The sequence below is a fragment of the Melanostigma gelatinosum genome (assembly GCF_949748355.1).
Source record: "Melanostigma gelatinosum genome assembly, chromosome: 2".
NCBI classification, from domain to species: domain Eukaryota; kingdom Metazoa; phylum Chordata; class Actinopteri; order Perciformes; family Zoarcidae; genus Melanostigma; species Melanostigma gelatinosum.
The window spans coordinates 8,448,227-8,473,924 of NC_136635.1; the positions used below are offsets into that span (position 1 = coordinate 8,448,227).

Consider the following 25,698-nt stretch of genomic DNA (forward strand, 5'->3'; position numbering starts at 1 on the left):
TTCATGCGACACATGAAGCATGATGTCAAATTCATGTTCAACATTTTCTATATTGTCGTCTGTCAAACCATTATGTCTGCAGAAGAATTCCCCCACTGTGAAACTGCTTGACCCCTCCTTTTCAGCTTATAGCCTATAACATGACTGCCAATCATTCTGACTCTAATCAGACTGGTTCTCTCACATCAATCATGTACCCAAACACACTTCGTATTAATGGACACTCCCTGCTGAAATCACGTCTTGGTTGGACATTTTAATGACTTAAAACTGGTTAATGGGCTCGATTACATGGCAAATCATCTGAGTCAAAACACCTTTTCACAACTGCTGACGGTCTGATTAGTCAAATAATTTAATGGCGCCTACGTAAGTGTGATTGAGAGAAACAGAATGTAAGTTGCAGTACTCACAGTGTGAGGGAATTAAAGTGAAAATGCTATTTTTGTTGATTTCATCGTACTTAACCATTTGAACTGCACATAAGCTCAAGCCAATTAGTTCTAATCATGTGTCCCTGGAGGCAAGTGACAGAGTCTAAACGAAGGTCAGGTGACCTATCTCCTGTCGTCACAAATCATGCACGAGAGGAACATTTTTGAGATACCCAGACGAACGCAATGAGAAAAATTCAAAATGTCAAGCAGGTAGTGTGTATAATCTGTCCATCAATGCACCACCCTTCATCCATTTACCAGATGTGTGAGAGTGCTGATTTAAAGCCAGAAGCAAGGCAACCTGTGTCATTTCATTCCTGCGACTGGGTTGCAGCTGAGGTGTTGACATGCTTGCTCGCCGAGGGGTTGAAGGGAGAACTCGCTGGGTGGTGAAAGAGAGATAGTTGTGAGAGAAACTAGGAGAGAGGTAGATTTGGGAGGCAGAAAAAGTGAGTGGGATAAAGATGGAACACGTGCTGGATTGAGCTGACGTTTGGGGGGGGCTGCTACTGTTTCTTGCTCAGTCAGCAGGCTGGGGCCGATTCCAGGACGGCTTATCTTTCAGCAGGAATACCACAATTGCACCAAAGGCATGGGCGGGAGGGAAGGAGGAGGCCAGCACTATGCTGCAGAATGCTGGGGTTACTACAGTGAAGATGATGAACCTCAACTCTAAAGAATTATATTCCTAAGGGGTGGGGGAGGGGGGCTTAACACCAACAACTGCCTAAAATGCCCCCCCCCCCCCAAAGAGTGACAATTAACATTTTTTAGAAAGCTCTGCTTTGTGTTTAAGCTTTGTATACACATCTCACAATGAGCCGAAAGACCCAAAACAGTCGCGGGGTCCAGCTGAGCAGCCCCCGTCACATTGGAGTAGTGCTGTGATCTATAATGAATGGAGAAATATGGAAAAATATCGACCTCCTTATCAAACACCTTTGATATGAGTAAACTTGCCTCTTCACAACCATAAGCACAACATGCAAAGTGCCACCTTTGCATCCACTGCCGTATAAATGGAAGAGCAAGTGTGCGGCTGCTTCTTCAAAAGCGCAGCCTGCTTTAAAACAGCTCTGTGGGGTCGAGGGAAGTTGTGGAATGCGTGGCAGTCCAAAGCACACGGGGATGCCGGGTTGCTCAGGTCTGCTCCCACAGCTGCATGAAAGTGAAAGGCTTGGCAACACAGTTAACAGAACTCCAAAATTGGGGAACAAGCTGCACTTGACATCAGGGAAAACAGAACAAACAAAAACAAAAACCCCTTTTCCCATCTGCCACTTGTAAATGGCATTTAAATCCACCATCCTACCAACGCATGTTGCCAATTCAAAATCAGTACTGAGTCTCTGCATGAACATTCCCTGAAAATTCCCAGCAATAAATTTCCCACCTGGCGTTTGCCTACCAGCCGTACAAAACACAGATAATTGTGTAGCACGTTGAAAGGACGCCTGACTTTAACGGTACAAGTAACAAATGGGGAGCTGAGTCCTCCAAAAGGAGAGACATCATTCAATCATGTTGTCGAGGAGGTGAAGGGCTGGGTGGGGATGCCCTCCCAAAGTAATTTCCCAGAGGGTGTGCACTGCACCGGGGAGATAAGTAACCCAACTGAACACAAGGCTGGCATTCTACCCAGAGTCCAAAAGACAAAAACGCCGGAATCTTTCTGAAGAGAGGAATCTGACAATGCAGCATTTGTCTCGTAGCCAGCTGGAGAACAAGCTCCCCATAGACACGTTGATATGAAACACTGTGCGCACCAACTTTAAACTCAGAAAATGACTATAAAAACTCTTATTTCAAATTGGCACAGCAGAAAAGTCCGATATTGGATTATCTCAACGAAATTCAAACGGACAGAACTGATTATGCAAAGGTTTGCAGACAGCGGCCTCGGAAAATGAGCGAAAAAAAGTACTTATGAAGCATCAAATCCCATGCTTTTCATTAATCCATAACAAAGAAAAAACACCAACAAGTTGAAAATGAAGCCTCGTTGAACAGCATGCAGTTCATGCAGAGAGCATCAAATGAACAGTCTAAGTAGTAGCAAACTGTGCAGCCAAGCTAATTATTCAAAGCCCGGCAACTGAATCTGAGCATTGTAACTTATGACTTAGCACCTATTGCCGTCCATCGGCCAAACGACAACTGTAATAACCCTAAGCCTCGTTAATGACTTCATATGACGTGTTTTCCACAGACAGATGGTGTCATTTAAGTTTTTTTAAAACGTGGGAGGGACCTTGGACAGATTAAGCCCCATGGTAAAAGAAGCTAATAAAACAAATGATCTCCTCACCACCTTCACATCAAATCCATTGGAGACATGTCTCGAGAGACACAGGAGCACTTGACATTTAATACTGTTTACAAATGAGTTATAAAAGCCCAACACACAGGTAGCCCCTTGAACAACTCAACAGCCATCTGACGGCAAAGCAACACGCAACGGTACACTCGAGCAACCATCTAAACCGAGAGGCTCCAATGTCTTATAGCTCTTTTCGGCGTAAGAAAAACATAAAATCAAAATCGTAAAATGTCATGTTAGCAGGCCTTGTTTGTAGGTTTCATTACCTAAAGTACACTGAAAATACAACCAAGACACACCTCCTACTATTGCGTTACTACAAGTCAATAGCAGCAGGTGGATGACCTTTCTCCAACAATCCCCACCGCTCATAACTCTACTGACTGTGTCCACCAGACAGAGTCAGTGGGAGGCAGCTAATGTAACCACTGTATCCTTGAGGATAGCCGCATTAGCGCACGCTGCCCGTAGCACGGCGCACAGATAAAAGTCTATTTTCGGCCCCTTGATTAACACCGAGCTTTCCACATGTAATGTAAGCCAGCTGTCACGCTCATCACGCTGCAATGTTTACAGCTCCACATATCAGAGTACACCGTGTTTGAGTGGTGTTTCGACTCCTTCATTCTGTCCCCATTTTCTACTCAGAGAGGCCTGGCAGCACTCCCGCATACTCTCCCTTAACTAATAAACAAAGAATGGGTTTCCCTTATATAGCTCTATTCAAACTCTACAACCTCCGCAAGCAACATCAGAGGCTTGCAGGGGAGGTGGAGGTGCAAGCAAGCAAGCAAGCAAGTCTCTTCCAGACGGAGAGATTTCGGCCAAGGGCAAGGAGCAAGTATGATTGTGTAACGGCCACTTTAAGGGCTCCTTCTGGTGCCATCCAGGCTGGATAGGTTTGAGACACATACGCCACAAAACTATATTTAAAAAAAGCAAAGTGTCACACATCAAGAAAATTTAACTGACGAATCACATTTTGTTGTAGGGGGCCTAAAATTAAAACTAATTTCCAAACAGGAGATGTGACAAACGAGGCTCATTCTGCCAGTTCAAAGTGTGCGTTAAACCTTTTTCAATTGCTTGTGGTCAAGTGTCACTATGTGTGATGGTGGTCAACATAAACGTTGCACCTTAATACAATATATGACAAAAGAGAGAACAAAAAGAATAGCATAAAGGAGCAAATTAAAAAAACTGAATTATTTTGTCTTCTTCATCAGTTAACAAACAAAAGAAAAACTACAGTTAGTAGGCTGCAGCAGATTTAAAGACTGCAGCAACCGATGGACATCTTTACATATCAAGACTCCGCTTCTTCAAGTCAAAAATCTAATTGTGATCCTAAAATACAAAGTCAAATCGAATCATGGATTTGGAGGATGGTGACACGCTGCATTACTAACTTATGTGATTTGACTCCATGTCCAAATGACATAAAAACTCTGAACTATCTAAATCATTTTGGGGCGTGGCACCTGGTTGTTTAAATGTCATGTGACATTTCTTGGGATAAATGATGAGCCAAAAATACAAATTTATTTTTTGGGAAAATTGTCTGACGGACAGTTTCATACAGCATACATTCTGCCAAATACCCCGAATTACAACAATCATGTTCATCGCACTCACACATCCAGAATACTGTTTTTCTTTTCTATTCTGCAACACTGGGAACATTTGCTCCCCTCTGCCAGCAGCGTGGCCTTATACAGCGGGGTCTCCATGCAATACATTTGTAGCAAGAATGTATCCTTATGAGAAAACCAAGAATAGATTCCCCCGGGCTGCAGGAGGGCTGAGGAGGAGCGAACGGGTGGGATACATTTCCAGCACTCCCAGAATGTTCAATTAGCCGCGCTCGACGAAGCTCCACAGTCACTTCCTGGGGAATTACAGCGCAGGATCTTACAGCGCAGGATCATTTTTCCCAAACCACAGGGACGAAAATAACTTTGATGAGCGATACAAATGTTGCAATTTTGTCAACAAAACACAAACATGTCGAGTAATGAGAACACCGTTTGTGATGGAGGTAACTGATACAGTTTGACCCCCGACTGCCGAGTGATCTTCAAAGCAAGCAGAGAAAAGTTAGACGCAGTCACGCTTGCCCTCATCTTTAAAATACAAGGATGGGGGACAATGCTTTAATTGGCAGGATCATTCAAGCTGCATGCGCTAATCCACTTATTTTAATTGTGGTTGCAGAGCCAATTGATATCCTGTCTTGTTCAAATGCCAATCCTTATTTTTCCCCTCACAATATCTACAGTGTAGATACGAGTTTGGACTGCAACTTGCATGTTTAATGTTTTCTAACTCCTCTGCAGTACTTGGGCGTGACGCATGACAAAAAGCTTCGGATAAGATACCAAAAATAACCACAACAAGTAGCATTTGTCATCACTGAGTGAACCCAAAAGACACTTTGCTCAGGAGCACTTGGAGAGAGTTACATTGTTCATTTCCAAGCTGCAGACTCTCTGACTTGGCCTGAAAGGAAGCAAAATAGCAACCTCTATGCAATGGGCATGCTTCTGTAATATTTAGGCTGCTACTGCATCTCCTGGTTACTTTGGCAAGATCAGAAGGCCCCCAAGCTGAAGGAGAATGTTTTTATAATTACTCAACGTAACAGAAGTATTAATAGGGAAGTTAAATGTGAAAATGACAGGGTCTCATATAGTAAAATAGTGCTTGGCCGCACGGTGTTTCTTACAAAGCAGCCGGTCTACACTCTGTCGGCAGTGCGCTGTGCTTTATGAGCAGCAGACACCTGATTAGGTTACATTTCTGCCCTGGTGATGAAGAGGCATGAGCCTTGAGGTGGCAACCATGGCAGCAGGGATTTCTGCCAGAGATGCACTCCAGTAATAGCTGAAGAGCTCATCTCTCGACCTGAAACACATTTCAGAGCAGATCCATTTTCAGCCATGGGGGTCGAGATGACGATACACTTTGGTTGAAAACTCCTGGATTTACAAACTGGGGGGGTTTTGAAGTGAATATGGTTGCGTTTTTTTTGTAACTTTGTGTCCTGACTTCTCTGTGAAATTATGTAAACAATAAGCTCAGTTCACAACGAACCAAAGCCACATGTTACAGCCGTCCCATAGGGAAAAGACAAAACAATAGACAGTTTCGTAATTTACAAATCTTTCACCAAAGGTAAACAAAATCCACACCACCAATGGTATTTTAGCACACTAGTGCAATATTTAGAATACTAGTAAGGAAAGAGATAGACAGAGTCAACAACCAACAGTTCTGGGACGCCAATAAAGACACTTTGCTATTCATTTCAAAAAGGTCCAAACAGAACCTGGAGGACTTCACCTCTTTTCACCTCAGGGATCTTTCAAGTTTCATATCATATTCCACCTGGTGGAGATACATAACATGGTGCTACAGAGTACAGACACAACTCTTAGGTCCTCTTGAAGCACGTAAGCATGACGCGTGTATTCCACACAAGGAACATCATGTTTTGATCGGGACATTTTAGCACTGACAGACAATCCCTGCATTGAGAATATAAGTTCTGATCATTCAGGTGAGGAGCATTCAACAACTCAGTGTGGCTAAAATGGTGAATCCTCAGCTGCTAAGTCACCAAACGCCAAAGTTAACTTTGTTTTCATAAAACTATCAAACAGCGTCAATCCATTACAATAGATAAACACAATGTGGTCGTGAATGTTGTCATTCTCTTCTACTGAGGTAACGGTTCAAATGAACGACTCCATTCAAAATGTCTGCTAAGTAGTGGGCAGCATGAGTTTTCATCCCTCATCACTATGACAACCAAACCGGTCCCTGCTGCTCCAGACTGCTCAGCAGGAACCAAAATGTTGTTTTTAAACCAGATTGGGGGGGGGGGGGGGGGGGGGTCCACTGACTCACGTCACAGCACACACAGAACCACATAGGCAGACTGCTTCAGGACACCACGGCTGCTCAGACAGGCCGCTCCTCCATGTTTAATTATAGACCCAAAACACACACAGCCAACATTTGCTATCTTTGAGTCATACAGAGTATTTAAAACCAATCAATTAGCAAAGGCAGAAATAGTTATTGGTGTTACTGGCAGGCAACCACTGCACTGGTTTACATTTGTGATGCAAAGCACATTGGATGGTGCAGGCTCACCAGAACTTAGTGGGAGGTGGGAAGAAACAGAAAGAAGATGGGATGTGCCAAAAAAAGACATTCATCAAACAATCACCAGCCTTCAGAAGATACACTCCACTACATTACCATTAAAAAAAAGGCCTCTGTTGCTTCACTGCTTATGGGCAGGACGGACAGAATCTCATCGTAAATGTCTACGGTCTTTTAAAACCAACACACTGATCTCTTAATTGACAGTCATGTGCTGTTGCTCTCCCTGCTGCATTTGCGTGAGATTTAAATTTTGACCTTCACAAAAAGAAAGTTTTGCTCAAAGCAGTGAATGTTTTGTCAACTACCAGGTTGTTAATTATAAGCCTGACTCCTAATATTAGTTTGGGGCTAGGACAAAGGAGCGTGGGAAGTGATCAAACGCTTTTTGTCTGAAACTAAAAAAGCACTGAAGGGTCAAGCGCAGGGGCCCTCTTCCTCACAGGAAGCCCTGCTTGGAATCTTGTGGTTCGACTGTTTAAGGTTACGCATGCCACGCTTTGGTCACAACGAAGTGTGAAATTCTGTGATATTGTTAACTTGAACTAGAGCAGACATTTCTCCGCCTCCATTCAGACCTTTTTATTATCCCCCACCCTCACACTGCCAAACTCCACGCATTGAGCACATCACCTCAAACACAGCGTTCCCAAAATGTGTGTTAGCTACGATTCACAAGGTATTAATTAGACTATGCAAACTGCAGTTAGCTAGAAATACTGCCACTCAACTGTGATATGAAACGTTACAGTTATACTCCTGACATGCACGCAGAGGGAGAGTGACTTCATTCTCTGCTCAGGTAGACATTACTCTATACTTATATATTATACATTGCACTATATCTTCACATAATTACAACCATAGTCGTTCACTGTCATTTTAATCTCCACAATTTTAAATTCAGCTCCTTTAAGATTTCAGTCCGAGTCGATTTGGCGACAAGCATGGTTACCGTAGTAACAGCAAGTGGTGGTTAATACTACAGCAGCTACTTAGTCACAAAAACAACAGAAGAGCAACTGGTTTATCCGTGTACAGTGCAACCAAACAGACTCACATTGTAGGCATGTGTAGGTAGGCAGATTAAATCAGAGCATGAATGGCGGACTCCGCCACTCGCATTGAAAACTACTGCAGGCCTAAAGAAATGACAGCCATAAGCAAAGAGTATCAAAAACGGGGTTTGAGTTCATGAAAGTCTGAAGGATAACACGTATGTGTGCATCAAGGGACGAACAGCAATGGTTTCCTGATTCATAATAATTGTTATCACATTTTCCCACCATCACCAAGGGTGAGGAAGGTAGGGCAACTCATTCCACATGATGGGAATACAATTTCAACACTCAATTTCAACAAGATTTCAACCCTGCATGGCTTATCCTTCATCATTGAGAAGGCAAGTGTGCTCATTCCAGAGGGCACATCATAGATGGACACGAGTCACAAAAGGAGGCGAAAGGAGGTAGAGCCGCTCATTAGGTGCCAGAAATCCAAAGCTAATAGACATGCTTCGAAATATGAAAGCTGCAAATCATGCCAGCCTGGCAAAACCTATTCACTACATTCTCATGATTAAAGAAAACTTTAATGTCCGTGTTTAACTCAAAATCAGGAGCAGCTCCATTCTGGCATACTACAGTTGGGGCCACCCTTGCATGATGTCATCATTTAGCCTTTTTAAAAACATACCCTGCCAATAAATTTACAATATCTGACAAACATGCAGCCTAAATGTTCTAAGGGTTGTCTTTGTTTAATTACATACAACCATTATCAGTCAAAGGAACTAACCTAAGGCAATTATATGTGCTCTTCGGTTGCCAATTTGGCAGCTGATGCCTAGTTACAAACCTGGCAACCCCTTCCAAACATTTGTTTCAGGCTCCGAGAGCCATAAAAATAACAAGGAATGAGTTCCAGGTGACCAGCTGAGAGCTGCACTGAGAAACGAGCAAAGCAGGCAATGGTTCGTCACCCGTTTACTGCTGTATTAACAGCATCTAATGTTTATTTCAGAACAAGAGAAGTCAAAGAGATGCAATTTAACCAGACTTTTCTCTGTACAGCTTAAACTCTGTCCCCTACACTCCAGCTTCCTTCCACCTGCATGAAAAAAAAGCCTCGCCATCACTTTGGGAATCGGCCAATTGTTTTGCGTTAGTATCTTCATGTTAGATGTTTCAATGGCAACAGGGAAAGGGGTTACACTGTAGGTTACGCTGGAACAGTAATTTACAGGTTGGTTTTAAGTTCTTCCACTGACGCAAAGAATAGTTGCTTTGAGCAGACTCAGCTATACGTTGCTGAAGATTCACACAGCCTCTACTTCCCTGCAACTAATTTCAGCACTAAATAACTGAACAGCTACTCAGTAAAGAGTGTAATTGTTGATCACGCTGCTTCAAGAAGATTGGTTTCAAACTACCATTAGCATAATGGCCGCCAAAATCACATTCTACAAAAAGGTCAGTGCAGTCGCTAACATAATGAAAGAGCTTTCGGTTGCTGCTTTTATGTCAGGAAAGCCAGACAGAGTTTGGTCCGTCTAATAAATGATTGGTGCAGTCGCTGGTGGCAGAGCCGCATACTAAGCAGCAGCAGCCGATTAACCACGAGGCTTGAGAAAATTACATTTTCACCGAGATGAAACGGAAGCAACAACTGACCAGCGGAGAAGAAACGAGCCTGGCTCATTAGACGAGAGCTGCCATTTTGAAAGGACACATTTTAACATAGGGCAACTTGAGGGGAATGGATGACATTCTCGTGGCGCCGCAATTTTCTTCACACCTTTGTTAACTATAGATTTTTTGGAGAAAATCTATTTGATAACTGCCAACCATTCCCACAAGAAATTCTGTGCCGACACTTAAACGGACCCCAACACACAGACGGGTGTTAGACATGCCGAGAGGATGTGTAACAAAGCCAGAGGACGGCTCTCCTTCCAGAGGCATTACACACACATTGGACACACACCGCCTGCAGCCTATAAGGCCATGTGTCTTATCCTGACAAGCCACGGTCTATGCAGCCAAAGGGGGAGTGTGTTTGTGTGTGCACACCCGATGGGAGGTTTCAGACGACGATTTACTTTTGCCCATTAAACTGCCAAAGAGACTGACTTGCGTATCAAACATCGCAGCAACATCTCTGGCTTCATCACCAGTGGCCCCATCTCATATGACCCGTCACCTATACCCGGCTCTCAGTCCCACACAGGGCGCCGGCTGCCTTGTTGAAATTCAATGCCTTTTTGGAGAATGGAGTTTATTGATCCTTCACTGTAAGAAAAGTCAGTGAATTTTATGGTGAAAAATTGTTAAATCACAACAGTAAGATATCGTAAATTGTAAATCGGTTATATTCAGTTTATCTGACAGTGAAACACCGTAAATATATATATCAGCCAAAACAATAATTTGTGCATGTATTTCTTGTATAAAATACATTTTGTCACTGTTAAATGTACTACACATTGTACTGATAACGGAAATACACCGTAATATGAAAAAGAATCCATACCATCATTTTTGCATTTATTTCTTTTCAAGAATACATTTGGTTACTGTTAAATGTACGGACCACTGTGCTGCCAATGGAGATATAATGCATGATACATTTAACAGGTAACCTCGTATGTTTTGCATTTATTATTCATATAAAATACATTTTGTCACTGTTAAATGTACTAAACATTGTACTGGTAACGGAAATACACCGTAATATGAACAAAAATCCATACCGTGATTTTTGCATTTATAGCCATCCATATCCCTGGCGGAGGCCGCTAAGGTATTCAAAAAGCTCCTTGCTGGCAAGGCGACGGGGATGGATTAATTCGAACTTTGCCCATTCATTAAGTGGTTTGAAAATCAATGGGAAAATCCAAAGACTTTTCCCATAGTGAACTATGGATTTTTTACCTAATTCGGCCTAAATACCCATATAACACAATGGGCTAGGACCCTGAAATTTTCACAGTCAATCGACCTCTGCCCATTCATTGAGTGGTATGAAAATCAATGTGAAATTCCAAACACTTCTCCCATAGTGAACTATGGATTTTTGACCCAATTCGGCCTAAATACTCACATAAAACAATGGGCTAGGACCCTGTAATTTTCACAGTCAATCGACCTTTGGCCAGAGATCAAGTGGTATGAAAATCAATGGGACATTCCAAACACTTTTTCCATGGTGAACTACGGATTTCTGGCCTAATTCGGCCTAAATACCCATAGACAACAATGGGCTAGGACCCTGAAATTTTCACAGTCAATCGACCTCTGCCCATTCATTAAGTGGTATGAAGATCAATGGGAAATTCCAAACACTTTTCCTATAATGAACTATGGATTTTTGACCAGATTCTGCCTAAATACCCATAGAAAACAATGGGCTAGGACCCCACAGATTAAATGGTGCGAAAATCAGTTGGTAATTGACTGTTTATTTCACCCAACAGAAAGGATTCTAACCCAATGGTACTTATGATCCGAAATGGCCTTCACCAGTCTTTTCTCTCAATTTTTACACTTTAATTCAAAGTGGAGATTTATATCCTTTCCTCCTTAAAGAGGGGCTAGTGAATATGAATTCCCCCCAAATTTTGCGGTTGTAGCTGCAAGTTAAGGTACCCAAGCACAGCCCTAAAAGGTCAAAATTGAGGCATATAGCCTTATTTTTGGGCTTTTTTTGGCAAGTGAGAAACGGGCCATTGTGGACAGTCGTAAACGCATACGTTTAGAAACGATGACATTAGAAACACCCACGTTGTCTACTAGCAGCTGTTGTTCAGTTAAAGTCTGCATTTCTGCAGAGGCAGCAGTTGTTATTGGAGCGATTAGCGAGCAGCGTGTCCAGCGGCGTTAGCAGACCTACGGAGCGGCCCCGTCTGAAGTCACGTTAACCTAATTCATGAGATTAGACCACATGGGATCACCTTTCGGTTAGTTTTTTTCCACATGGAACTATACATTCTGCCATTTCTCCTCGACTCTTTCTGCTTTGAGTCACTCAGCAGTGATTGTCAGAGCTAGCTGCATCACAAACAGTCGGTTTGGACACCTGCATTTACTTTGACAGTCTTCATGTTGTCAATGTTACAAACACTGAAGCGCATTCAAAAAACATTTGTTTTGTTGTCGATCATTACAGACTTATATCTATGATTGTATTCAGAGCTGAACTCAAAACATTCGAGGCTTAAGACCTGGCAAAATGATCTTGCTACGCCACTGGTACACACAGGAAATATTGTCTCCTGACTCCTGACTCCTGCCTGGGAGCACAATAGCGTTAGCTTCTTCTGAAGGCAAGCATGTCAGCTAGCTAACATTAAATTTGAATTTGAGGCTTTGTTTTCTGCAGTTTTGTGTCGCCCTTGCAAAAACGAGTCATTCAACGTTAAGAGTAAGTTAACTTAGCTATCTCATGAGTTGAGAGTTTACTTTTCGTGGATGTAACGTGGGTTTTGGGTTTCTGTGTTGAACATTAGCTAACGTTAGCTTACTTTATCAAAGGTTTGCTAGGAAAATGTTTCGTTGTAATTTCTGTGGCAAGTCAGTTAAAGCTAAAACATCGAGGGGTTATGTGCTTCATTGCAAACCACGTTGTTTATTTAAGTGCGTTGAAGCCGGTTGCAAGCAGACCTTTGTTAGATATGGAGCTAAGGCTCATTTCTACCAGAGGCATAATGGTAACGTATCAGCCAACGTTACTGTTGGGACGGCTAGCTGTTAACGTTACCGCTTATAAGCTGTGTTAATGTTACCACTCATAAATGTGCTATGGCGTTATGTGAACGCACATGTCCAGACACAAAGTAGCTAATTATTAAAGTGAGTGGATGGTGTGATTTTTAGACTCAGGAACATGGAGGAACAGAGACCTGTTGCATATTCCTCTACTAGACTAGAGCCTGCAGCAGCTGGCCTTCCTCTGTGTCTGCATGCTGTGGCACGTGACATTGTGGGTTATGGTGAGCTCACCCTCAAGGTTCCTTATGCTGTATCACACATTAGATTAGATTACTACATTATATGTGCCTAACATTACTGTGAATCAATGTACTGTCCTTAATCCTGCTACTCTTCTTCCTCCTGCAGTAGATGGAGAGCTAAATAACTGTGTTGTTTCTCCTGAACAGGTCTGCACAGCGAGACCTCACAGACATGTCCACCAAGTGATTTACAACTGTTGGGACGGTTTAGCATCCTGCACGTCAGACACGGGAGAAGGGTTGGTTGGGTTTGCTGTAGTCTCATCATATGACACTCTGTGCAGCGGTAAGTTGGCATCACACTTTCCTGCTCAAGCTGCAGATCCTGTGGCTCTTACAGAGGTCTGTAAGCGCGCTGTCGACAAAATTGTTCATATTTACACAGACTCTCGCTATACCCTTTAGGCTCTGCAAAGACAATACATAAAATATTAGCAGTCTATGTATCTGATGCTAATTTGCCAGTTCATGTAAGCTCTGACACAAACCACATGTCACTTGTTTTATTGTGTAAAGAGAAATATTTCAAAAGATTTGGGCATGCTAAGGTGTTCTCTGAATTACTAACAGACTTGAAGGATTTGGAGAACGGGATCGTAGTATCAGATGAAACAGTCGTCAAAATAACCTTGTATTGCATTGCAGGAGATAATTTGGGCTCTCATGGCATTTGTGCCTTCACTGAAAATTTCAGTCACTCGCAATATTTCTGTAGGTACTGCCTAATGACCCGATCTGAATTTCAGGGTGACGATCCAAATCTGTGCAGAGCAGAGCGCACCATTGACAGCTACAACTCTGCTGTTGATCGCCTCCAGACCCAAGATAAACCAGATGTGGAAGGAGTAAAGTTCAAGTCAGTATTCAATTCTTTGAAATACTTGAATGTCTGTCAAAAGAAAGACAATTTGTTTCAGTGCTTTTGTGAAACTTCTAGGTTGAAGGCAGGTGGCATTGCTAAGAAGAATCTCCTTTAAAGTAAGTAAATTGTACACATATCTAACAAATATCTGAACATTTTAATTGGTACAAGAGCAATTTGTGCAGATAATTAAGACAATTTACTCTAATCTTGTAACATTGAATTAATTTGCTCCTGCCACCTTTCAGACATTGCATTCAAACTCTAGTGGTTGTGGACTTGGATGGGAACAACTTGCTGGCTTTCATGACAACCAGGAAAACAGTGGGATTTTAATCAATTTAAATTCCCAAAGCAAGCAGTTGTTTTTTTTACTTTTAAAGATGATTTTTTTGTCATTTGTGTTTTATTGGACAGCAGAAGTAGAGAGACAGGAACCACAGTGGAGTGAGAGGGGATGATCTGCGACACATGGCCCAACGGGAATCAAACCTTTGTTGCTGCGACAACAATATGTGGTACGGGCTAAACCAGGTGAGGCACTGTTTTTATTTTTGAGTGTGAATTTAGCCATTTCATTTTAATTTGCAACCTTTGCATTGAAAAGAGTAAAGGTTGATGCTTGAGATGATTTAATCTTTCACTTAAGAGGATGCATGTCCACCCCTTGTTTTGTTTCTCTTTATTCTTTCTTTGAGGTGTGATTATGACTACCAGCGGTTGTACTTCAGATGGACCTCATCACCCTCTTTGCTGTCCTACTAGTCTAACCGTATGATCGGATACATACAAGTGTTGTCAAGGATAAACAGGTAAGTTATTGTAAAGTTCAATGTATGTTCATTTAACAAGAGAAGGCTTTAGGGTCTTCTATTTTTGGAAGCACTGTGTAGCCATTTCATGTTCAAACAGTGTATGCATGTATTGTTGATGTTAAGTACTGCATAAACCTAGGCATTTCACAATCCAATGTGATTTTAACTTCTTGCCAGAATAACCTTTTTTGACATACTGTGAATTTATTTTGACTTTATTGACATACCATACGTATCATGGCTATTTCTTATTCATGAATCATATTTGTAGCTTGACCTTTTTATGAAATCTTTAACCCTACTCTTTGTTTACCCTTTGGTAAGTTTGTTCTGTTTTACCCTCTTTAATGTTTTGTGTTTTTATAGTTTGATTGTTTTTATGTGAAGTATGAGAACCATTTTGCAACTCTGTAAGTGCTATATAAAGTTATATTATTGGTGATGTTATTATTATTGTTAGTATTAATGTTTTCTATGTTGTCTTTTTTTTCTGGCTGGAGGATCATGCTAGCCCACAGCGAACACCAGATTGACTTGTGAGTCTTCAAGCAGAAATTATGACAACGCCTGCCTAAAGTTCCAGTTTCCTGAACAGCATACCCTGTCTGTATGAGACTCTGTCCCACCTGTCTTCAGTCAAGTCTGGACCCAATGACTCAGACACCAGTCTTCAAGGCTAATTAGAGGTAAGCAGTGCGATAGGTGCAACTCAAACTTCACTCAATCAATCATCCTCAGGTGCACAGTCCGAGCCAACCGCTTCATGCAAACATAGATGAAACCACTGGAATATAGTTTTGTATGAGTACTATTTGTTTTTTAGTGCTCTGAACTGATATCCCCCTTACATTACGTTTCACATAGCAGTAAAATGTCATTAATTCTGTGTACGATCTTTCCAAAATCCACCCAAAAGGGGTTTGCACCTGTGTCTTTGCACCCAAGTGGGCCCTACAGTGAGTGCACTCTTATGTTTATTTGATGGTAAATGCTGGGGGTTATTGTTTCCTATTGAACTGGGTCTCCGCCATACAGTTTGATTTTTGTTAACGAGAAGGCAGTTATATTAGCTATTGTACACTGAATAGCTCAGTTATTCAAATGCAATACAACTCAACAACGGGATACAGCTTACTGTATTCTAGTTTCTCTTTTTATTTTGCAACAGTAATGTAATTGATTTTAGAGACATATAAAAGGTCTTAAAAGTCATTGAATTAAAAACATTTAAACAAAAAATGTAGAATTGATGAAATTAATAAGATGTGCAGATACCTTGGTTGTATCAAACATGATGATTGTCTTTACACTGCGTGCACAATTAATAGACAAGTTGTATTTTTGAGGATTCATTTTATTGCACAACTACAGAGCTCTCGGTCAATCCAAAATGTTATATAAACCTCAAACCTGAATATTTAATAAAGTAAAAGTGAGGTTTTGGCTTTCTTAGGAGAATATCTGTGTGCACAATTATTGGGCAACAATTAGTGTGCACAATTATTAGCCAGCTTCTTTTCCTCAGGCAAAATGGGCCACAAAAGAGATTTAACTGACTCTGAAAAGTCAAAAATTGTAAAAAAAAAATAAAAATTAAAAATTAATTAAAATAAGTAAAAGTCTTTCAGAGGGATACAGCACTCTTGAAATTGCTAAGATATTGAGGCTTGATCACAGAACCATCAAACGTTTTGTTGCAAATAGTCAACAGGGAAAGTAAACGTGTTGAGAAAAAAAGATGCAAATTAACTGCCAAAGATTTGAGAAGAAGCAAACGTGAAGCTACCAGGAACCCATTATCCTCCAGTAGTCATATTCCAGAACTGCAACCTACCTGGAGTGCCCAGAAGTACACGGTGTTCAGTGCTCAGAGACATGGCCACCGTAAGGAAGGCTGAAACCAGACCACCACTGAACAAGACACATCAAGACTGGGCCAAGAAATATCGGAAGACAGGTTTTTCAAAGGTTTTATGGACTGATGAGATGAGAGTGACTCTTGACGGTCCAGATGGATGGGCCCGTGGCTGGATCAGTAACGGGCACAGAGCTCCACTTCGACTCAGACGCCAGCAAGTTGGAGGTGGGGTCCTGGTATGGGCTGGTATTATTAAAGATGAGCTAGTTGGACCTTTTCAGGTTGAAGATGGACTCAAAATCAACTCCAAAACCTACTGCCAGTTTTTAGAAGGCACTTTCTTCAAGCAGTGGTACAAGAAAAGGTCTGCAACTTTCAAGAAGACCATGATTTGTATGCAGGACAATGCTCCATTGCATGCATACAAGTACTCCACTGCGTGGCTAGCCAGTAAATGCCTTAAAGATGAAAGAATAATGGCATGGCCCCCTTCCTCACCTGACCTAAACCCTATTGAGATATTGTGGGCCCTTCTTAAACGGGAGATTTACGGTGAATGAAAACAGTCCACCTGGAAGGCTGTGGTTGATCATCAACAGATCAAGAAAGTAACAGAATCCATGAATGGAAGGCTTATTACTGTTACTGAAAAGAAGGGGGGCTATAGTGTCACTGATTTTCTTTTCTTTTTTAAATATCAATAACGTTTTTTTTGTAAATTTTGAGTTTGTTTATTATTCTCACTTTAACAGATACAAATAAACAAGTGAGATGGGAACATTTTTCATTTAGTTGCATAATAATTGTGCACACTAATAGTTGCCCAATAATTGTGCACACATAGATATTCTCCTAAGAAAGCCAAAACCTCACTTTTACTTTATTAAATATTCAGGTTTGAGGTTTATTAACGTTTTGGATTGACTGAGAGCACTGTCATTCAATAATAAAATGAATCCTCAAAAATACAACTTGCCTAATAATTGTGCACACAGTGTATTGTTTGGAGACATCTGTGTATTTAGGCTGCCTGTCGACAGAAATTAAACACATGCTGATGATGCCTTAGTGCTGAAATGTGTACTTTTTTTTACCATTCGACCTGATAGTTATTATTTTTTATTAAGTATAAAGTGCTGCTTTCTTCTAGGTCATTGTAGCTCAGTTCAACAGCAGAAGGCAGTAAATGTTTCTCTGTGTAGTAGGGGTGTAACGGTTCACAAAATTCACGGTTCGGTATGATACAGTGGTGCACGGTTTGGTACGCTTCGGATACGTTTACAGTAGAAAACTATAAATGCCAGAGAAACGTACTTGATTTTAAAATATATTTGTTCATTAAAACTACATAAAGTTATTATTTGACTTTGATGGAACTATACCTGAGTGACCCATCTTCTGGGGTGTCTTCTTAGCAACACATCAGCATAAAAAACAAAACTGTTCCTTAGTGTTATGTAGTATTGTTGTCGTGAGCCTCGTACCGAACGGTTCAATACGAATACGCGTATTGTTATACCCCTACTGTGTAGACATGTTGAAGCACTGCATCAATCTAACTTTGCCTTTGTTTCTGTTTTTGGGTGCAGAGAGGATCATTCCAGTCCACAGTGAATACCTGATGGTCAACATACGAGTCCTCAAGCAGAACTGGTGAAAATACAAGTTCCAGCTTCCTGAACTTCATGTCCATGTGAGATGCTATACCATGTTGAGTGCCCTCTTCAGTGAAGTGTGGACTCAGTGACTCATTACTCTTGATCAACTCAGGGCAAGTGGCTAATCCTTTCATGTTTATTCATGGTTATCCTTCATATATATGGACACATGCTGTTTTTTCAAGATCTCAACATTGCTTTGTGAGTATATTGTACAATATATTGTATCAATTCAACCTGTTTTTCACGGAGAATGTTCGTTTCTTAAGGTATATCAATGATGGTCTGTACCTTGATTTACAATATGCTTTACTTGATATTTCCTTTGTAATTTACAATAATCAGAAGTTGACTGTAATCTATGCCAACCAATTGTATTACGTTCTACCGTATTTTTGTACCGTGATGTCTTACACATTATCACTATATTTTTTATATATATGTTATATCTAAAGAAAATTACCGTAGACAGGTTTATGAAATCAGTTTTTTATAGTAATTTACCATAAACAAAAACCAGTTCTCAACTGTGAAATCTACGGTTGCAAAAATAATATACCGTGATATATTATACATTCTCACTTTATTTTTTACGGTGAAGTTCTGGCAACCACAGCTGCCGGTAATTTACCGTTTAATTGCATATTACCGTAAACAGGTTTATGAAATCTCTTGTTTTTATAGTAATTTACCGTAAACAAAAAACTGTTCTCAACTGTGAAATGTACGGTTGCAAAAATGATATACCGTGATGTATTATACGTTCTCACTTTATTTTTTACGGTGAAGTTCTGGCAACCACAGCTGCCGGTAATTTACCGTATATTACATAGAATTATTTTTTACAGTGTTGAGCACACACAAGTGATCATTCTACTCAATTTCCTGGGGGACACATTTTTTATATATCATGAGATTCCCTGCAGTAATGTAACAACAGACACAGCATGTGAATGGCAGGCTAATCAGAGCCTCGTCTTTCTATGAAGGGGTGTGGCAGCGGAGCCAACACGGGCAGCCATCCACCACAAGCCATGCAACACAACCTGGAAGGATGGCTGCTGCTGCAGAGGAGCCATACATTATGCTACATCCCCCCACCCCCATGCCGCTCTGCTCTCATTGTCACCATGACCGTGGCAACCACATGCATCGAAAACATGCTGGAATCACCGGTCCCCCCCTGCACGGTACATTTTTAACGGTGTGGTGAAGCTATAGCGCGTGTGGGTTTTCACGAGCTGTGCTCTTTCACACGGTCAGCCACGCGCGTTACACAGGTGGCCGCCCTTTAATGTGCGCGTGTCAGACATGGCATTTCTGACGACATGTATTTTTCAAACAAAAGTTGGTAACTGTGGCATGAGTGGCGGCTTGAATGGTATGGTAACGTAAACATGGCGGAGGCTGGCTTTCCCCTGGACAGTGCAATGTTAACCAGCCCCTCCGTGAACTCCCCGTGCCTCTCTGATCTGCACACCCACCACACAGCCAAGCCTCCCGTTGTCCACGCGCTGAATCCTGCGGCTTCAAAACGGCGTTGCCAAAAAAATAAATACAATTCCTCACCGGGTGACCCCCTGCAGCGCCCCGTGGTCTATAAAGTCGCCAAAAAAACCCAACCCTCGATGCCACTGTAGAAGTCTACCAGTGAAGGCGCCACAAGTTTGTGATGATTCTAACGAGCATCGCAGCCTCCAAAACACAATTTAGGCTTTGCAGCAGCGATCCATTCAAAAGCCCGGAGGAACCGAAATGTAAGGCGCTCACAGAGGCTCCCATCCAGCGCGCTGGGGACTCACGCTGGGCTCTCGCGCACACACACCTACACACACAGCGTGCGGGGTTTTATTATAAAGCTTTGGTCGGAGAGAAGGTCAGACGGATCGCTCCGTCTGCTGCGGGCGAGATGGGCAACAGAATAAGCCGATTACAGGGTTGTAAACCTACCTTCGGGTCCGCTACTGGGGCATTCCAAGCAAGGCAGCCCTGAGAAGATGCACATTAGCCGACAGCCCCGCTTCTCAGCAGCAGAATGTCCTCTGCGTTGAGCGAAATTTCCAAGTGGCTGGACAGCGTGTGAGCAGCGGAAGCAGCACTATGTGTGTGTAAATGGGGAGGGGGGGGGGGGGGGGGACATAATCCTACGGTGGGGAAAAGAGGAAATGCGTCATTATTAATGGACCGAACGCTTTGTAGTCCATCTATACACCCCTGTTGTCCACGGAGACTACAAATAGGGGGAATTAAGTGATATTTATTTATATTTTTAAATATATATAAATATCGTGTGGTACAGGATCATTTTTTATTATCATTGGTTGGCTCCAGATTATCATGTTGTGTCTGGGTAATAAGTATTGGTCTCAAGCCATAAAGGAAGAAAGAAAGGAGAATTCCCTGTGAAAGGCATCCAAATATCACCACCTGCTCAAACATGGGCCGACCCATTGTTTGTTTTACTGTAGGCTGTGGGGAGTGAGAACCAGTGACCTCAAACCAGCCAACTGTATGCTTCTCCCTCGCTTTGTCCAACCAACCGGGATCCCATTATCCAAGAGTATCTAAATGGATACTCCAGCACTTTAGTATTGAACTAACACAAAATACCCTGCTTGGAATATATATATATAGGCTAGTGTAACTAGTTTGATTCCTTACAAATTCTCAAAGTCTACTCCTGGATGAAATAGCCTCCTAGTGTCAAAGTCTACACATACATCTTTATGCACAGTGAAGGTTAAATAGCCAAGTCAGCAAACAAGAAGAAAAGCACCTCCCGAGCCACAGATTAGCAACAACTGTTTTCACATGCTGCAAAGTATTCCTTGTTTTGACTAAACCGATCATGAGTGAAATGGGTGGAGTGGCCCTTTAAGTACAAGCGCTAAAATTATTTCAGCCATGAAACACTTAAATGCTGGGCCCAGCAACTCCCTGGAAGAACGATATTTGATAGAGATTATTATCTTTGCAGGGGTCGGTTGAGGTGAAGCAGGACAAAAATATGAACTGAGGCATTTGCTCCACATGCTATAAATGGATACTGGGTCCTTGTTGTCAGGGTACAGTTGGCTGAAATGTGAACCTAAGGTGGAGCAAAGCTTAAGATGCTGACCCGAGGCCGGAGCAGGACAATCTTAGCTGGATTCCAGACATTCTGATGGAAGCCCCTTGTTACTGTCAGAGCCATTAACATGTCCGTCCTTCTGCCTGCTTCTATAGTCTATACTTCCAGAAACACTCCATCATCAGGTATGTCACATGACCGAGTGACAGCCTTTTCAAATTAAGAGCCGTTTCCAGGCAGAAATGTCAACTTGGAAGTCTTTGTCATGTGGCAATAATTCATGTTAAAAACTACAAAAGTTGCCAAGAACACCACCTACCAAACCCATAAAGTCATGGTCAAAGGAGACGTTGTTACCTTTGATATAAGATCCCAAAGATTTTCATGTTGACACTTTTGCGGTTTCCTTTCAACAAGCACACGCAGGCATGAATCCCTTTTCAAGTAAACCAGACCTACCACTTCAATAGAAGAGAGGTCAGGCGTTCAACTTCACGGTTAGTGCTGTAACTCGATGAGGCGTTTCTGTACTGATAACATGAAAGGTACTGGACCCACAAAACATTACTACCTCACTACACTATACATACTACTTCCAATATGTCAGTCAATTGTATTGAGCACAAAATCAGTATACATGTTCTGACCTATGAACAGTGCAGCCAATTTACATAAGTCATAATCAGGCAAACGCCACCACCTAGTGGCTAAAGACATGCAGTACAAATTAGAGGAAAAACTACTTCTACTAGGAATTGTGGTGAGAGTGGATCTCCAGAAAATTCAGGATTTTTCGACATGACAATAACAATATTTTTATTGACACATTTTTACAAGTCTAATGTATTTGTGCATGCTTTGTTGCAGACATCATTTCAATACAATTCTTTGTGTTATACTTGGTTAAATGTAGTAAAGATGCAAACAGGTTGTAGAAAAAGTATACAGCAATGACAAGCTTTCCAGTCATCACATTACTTTGTTACAGTTTCACTGAGAATTACTTTACGCTCACTAACCAGGTCAATTACGTTTTTCAGTATTTGGGAGGAGGAGCTGATGAAAAACATTTTTGCACCTTTGATAATAGTTAGGCTAAAGAAAATCATGCTCTTGCTACAAAGAAAATGGTCTAAAGATCACACTCTTCTCTAAATTGCTCAATTAAATAAAGAAAGAAGAGGAAAATATGTGAATGGATTTTACTTTGAAGTCCAAGCACTTTTTAACAACAATACTGCATCAGTTCATTGAACATTATGTAGAAAGTATATTCAGTCTAAATAAGAAACTGCTGAGGAGATGAATCTGCACAAACATTTTCATCAGGAAAGATGGGCTATAAAAACATTTTGTGACATTAAGTACATATTTTCAAGTCAAAGTGGCCAAAGAAAAACAGCCCTCTGTAATTCAAATTAAAGTCTGGCTCACTGATTTGGCTGACAACGTTTTGTACATTTAGAGTTTGTCATCCCAACGCAACACATACACACCCTGCACACATACAGAGAAACACTTCGACCTTCTACTCCGCTGCCTCTACTTCTTTGGGTTTCGGCTCACGTATTTCAGACTCCATCCCCGGCAAACTAGTTCTCCTCCGTGCAGCCGTCTCAATCTTCTGCACTAGCTCCACGTCCCACGGATGAGTGACAAAGCTGAGCACCTCCCCGTCCACCACCCCTCCCGCCCTGCCCACCCTCCCTGCCCTGTGGATGTAGTCCGTGTGGGATTCAGGGGAGTCGTAGTTGACCACCAAGCGCACTCCGGATGTGTCCAGGCCACGTGAAGCGATGTCTGTGCATATCAACACATCTACCCGTCCGGGCTTCTGAAACGAGCGGAAGATTCCCGCGCGCACGGCAGCGGGCATCTCCCCTTGTAGACGCGCGTGCCGCACTCCCAGCTCATCCAGTGAGTACCCCAGCCAGTTGACGGTGGCAGACTTGTTGCAGAACACCAGAGTAGCGCCCCCTCCTTTCTCCCGATGGAGCAACTTCAGGGCTTGGTGGAGCTCCAGGACCTTGTCCTCGCCCTTTACCTTCAGGAACGTCTGCTTGACGTGTGGCATGAGGAAGTGCAACATCTTGCTCTTGATGACCACCATGCTGCCGAGGTCGGTCACCTGGCTGAGCACTTCCCCGACGCCCCCAGGGAAGGTGGCCCCCACCACCAGCAGCTGGGCTTTGTGGCCCGGGCCTCGCGTCTCCTTGGGGTCCCTGGCGATGCGTGCGTGGAGCAGGATGTTCTCCAGCATGTCAGAGAAGCTGGGGTCGAACATGGTGTCAGCCTCGTCTACCACGAAGAAGCTCAGCTCGCTCAAGTCCGCGCAGCGTCTCCGCAGGGCCTTGACCAGAGCACCCGGTGTGGCCACTAAAATATCTGGATGACCCCTCTTAAAGACCGTCTTGATGTGTCCCACACCCCGCCCCCCACCCACAGTACTCGTCACGAAGCCTAAGGGATCGCACAAAGTCCTGGACACAGCCGCCACTTGCTCAGCTAGCTCTCTGGAAGGCACGAGAACCACGGCACGAGTCCTTTGTGCGCTCTCAGCAGCGTGCATCTCAGACTCCTTATCGGCCTGCAGTCTGTGAAGAACAGGCAGGAGGTAACTCAGTGTTTTCCCGCTGCCCGTCTCCGCAGCACAGAGGACGTTGTGACCCTTCATCACCTTTGGGATGGTCTGCAGCTGTACAGTGGTGGGATGGGTGATGTTGACACTGTCCAAAGCTTCCACCAGCTCCTTGCAGATGTGGAGGTTGTTAAAAGTCACCGATGCTTTCTTTTCAACATCCTCATTTTCAGCAACAAAGGGCGCCACAGTCTTGATGTTGTTGATGGTGAAATAGTCACCGAAGGATTTGTTATGCTTCCATCCTTTAGAGCAAAGACTGAGCTGCTCGAACTTCCCAAGGGTGAATCCCACAGACTGGTTCAGATCAGGGTTCTTGCTCTGGATCAGGAGCTTGCCAGCTTTGATGGTGTTGATTTTGTTTTGGCCTCGAGTCTGTTTTACATTTTCAACGCGCCTCTGCATGGAGCGCGGAATACGAATAACTGTCTCCTCTGGCGTGGCTGCTGTTCGACAATAACGAGTCTGACTAACACACCGATGAACACGACAGCAGGCAGACACTTTAATGAACTCACGACAGTAAATTCCACTTGAGCAGAGAGCTCGCGACACAGCCGAAGCCAAATAGCCGACCTTCACGGAGTACATTTTGGTGTTTAACTCGCTTGTCGGCAGGCAAGAGTCAGCTGACGAGAATAAAAACGCAAATAAACGACTAGAAGATGAAGACGAGACCAGTTTAGTGTACTGGGAGTCATGTAAAAGTCACTTTACATGTTCAAAAAACACTGTGAATCTGTTAGTATCCTGATCATCTTGACAGCAGTGTCGCCATGCTTTCTTGGCGAATGTTGATGACGTCACGTAGGCGGGGAGTGATGACGTACATAGAAACACAACATATCAGTTCTCCTTTTCACATTTTATTCAAAATCGGCAGCAAATACTAAAATAAAAATGAATAAACATAAATGGAAAAAAATGCAAGAGTTCATGACAATCATACAAACAAAAATTGAGAAAATTAAAATGCCACATAATTAATTGTTATTAATATTAATTCAACAAAATAAATACACCTATAAATGCTGCAAAAATGTTTCGAAAAAGTTTCGAAACATTTTTGTTCACAACAATATTCACATATAGGCTTGGTTAATACTATTGGTCACTTCTCAAGGTATAATAATTCATATGGATTAAAATCTTTGGCATTAAGAAATTATTACAAATAGTAGTTTTAAATTGAAAATACATAAGCGCTAACATAACGCATGGTTTAATGGGAATGTGGAAAATAAAATATTTTTATAGCTTATCTCCTGATGAAAATCTTTCTGCAGAATAATCTCCTCAGCAGTTGCTTATTTAGACTGAACATACTTATTACACAATGTTCAATGAACTGATGCAGTATTGTTGTTAAAAAATGACTTCAAATCCATTCATATTTTCTCGCCTTTATATGTGCAATTTGGAAAAGAGGCCCTGTCTCTCTCTCCAGTTGCCTGCTAGGAATGTTTTCAGTCATTTATGTTGGTCCACACATTGTAACTTCCCAACAACAGCATTTATATCCAGCAGAGAAAACAGCTGTCTGCATCAGCAGTGCTGTCACATGTAGCATTGATCGTCCATCAGCTAACCTTCCCATGAATTGGCTCGCTGATTGATTTACTGCAGCTTTAGAACATCACACACTTTCAGTCATAGACTCTCTGTCACGTGTTGGACCAACCAATGCTGTGGAACCCCGATGAACTGCAGGGGGTCTTCTTATAAAGGAAGAGAGAACTGAGCTGCGCGTTTAGTTATTTCCATATAAATTGAATTATTTATTTCATGAACCTTATTTCAAAGTAAACATTAAAATGAGCTCCCATGGTCACACTGTGCACCGTTTTTAATGCACTGGGC

At 42.2% G+C, this 25,698-nt stretch overlaps 2 protein-coding genes across 3 annotated transcripts in view; both read right to left on the bottom strand.

The window, feature by feature from the left end:
• Positions 1 to 20,142, bottom strand: part of LOC306788798 (talin-2) — an 85,730-nt gene extending 65,588 nt beyond the window's left edge. For both annotated transcript variants that reach the window (XM_079284458.1, XM_079284456.1), the window contains exon 1: positions 20,081 to 20,142. The gene's annotated coding sequence lies outside the window, so the exon portion shown is untranslated. The remainder of the gene's footprint in view (positions 1 to 20,080) is intronic.
• A 1,914-nt stretch (positions 20,143 to 22,056) lies between these two features.
• Positions 22,057 to 24,609, bottom strand: ddx28 (DEAD (Asp-Glu-Ala-Asp) box polypeptide 28). Its single transcript, XM_079285775.1, has one exon. It carries the CDS (start codon positions 24,427 to 24,429, stop codon positions 22,729 to 22,731), a length of 1,701 nt encoding a protein of 566 aa, XP_079141901.1. The 5' UTR covers positions 24,430 to 24,609; the 3' UTR covers positions 22,057 to 22,728.
• Positions 24,610 to 25,698: the final 1,089 nt, after the last annotated feature.

What these genes read in the sequence shown, in the direction of transcription:
- ddx28 (XM_079285775.1), bottom strand. Translation starts at nt 24,429, where the DNA reads ATGTACTCCGTGAAGGTCGGCTATTTGGCTTCGGCTGTGTCGCGAGCT.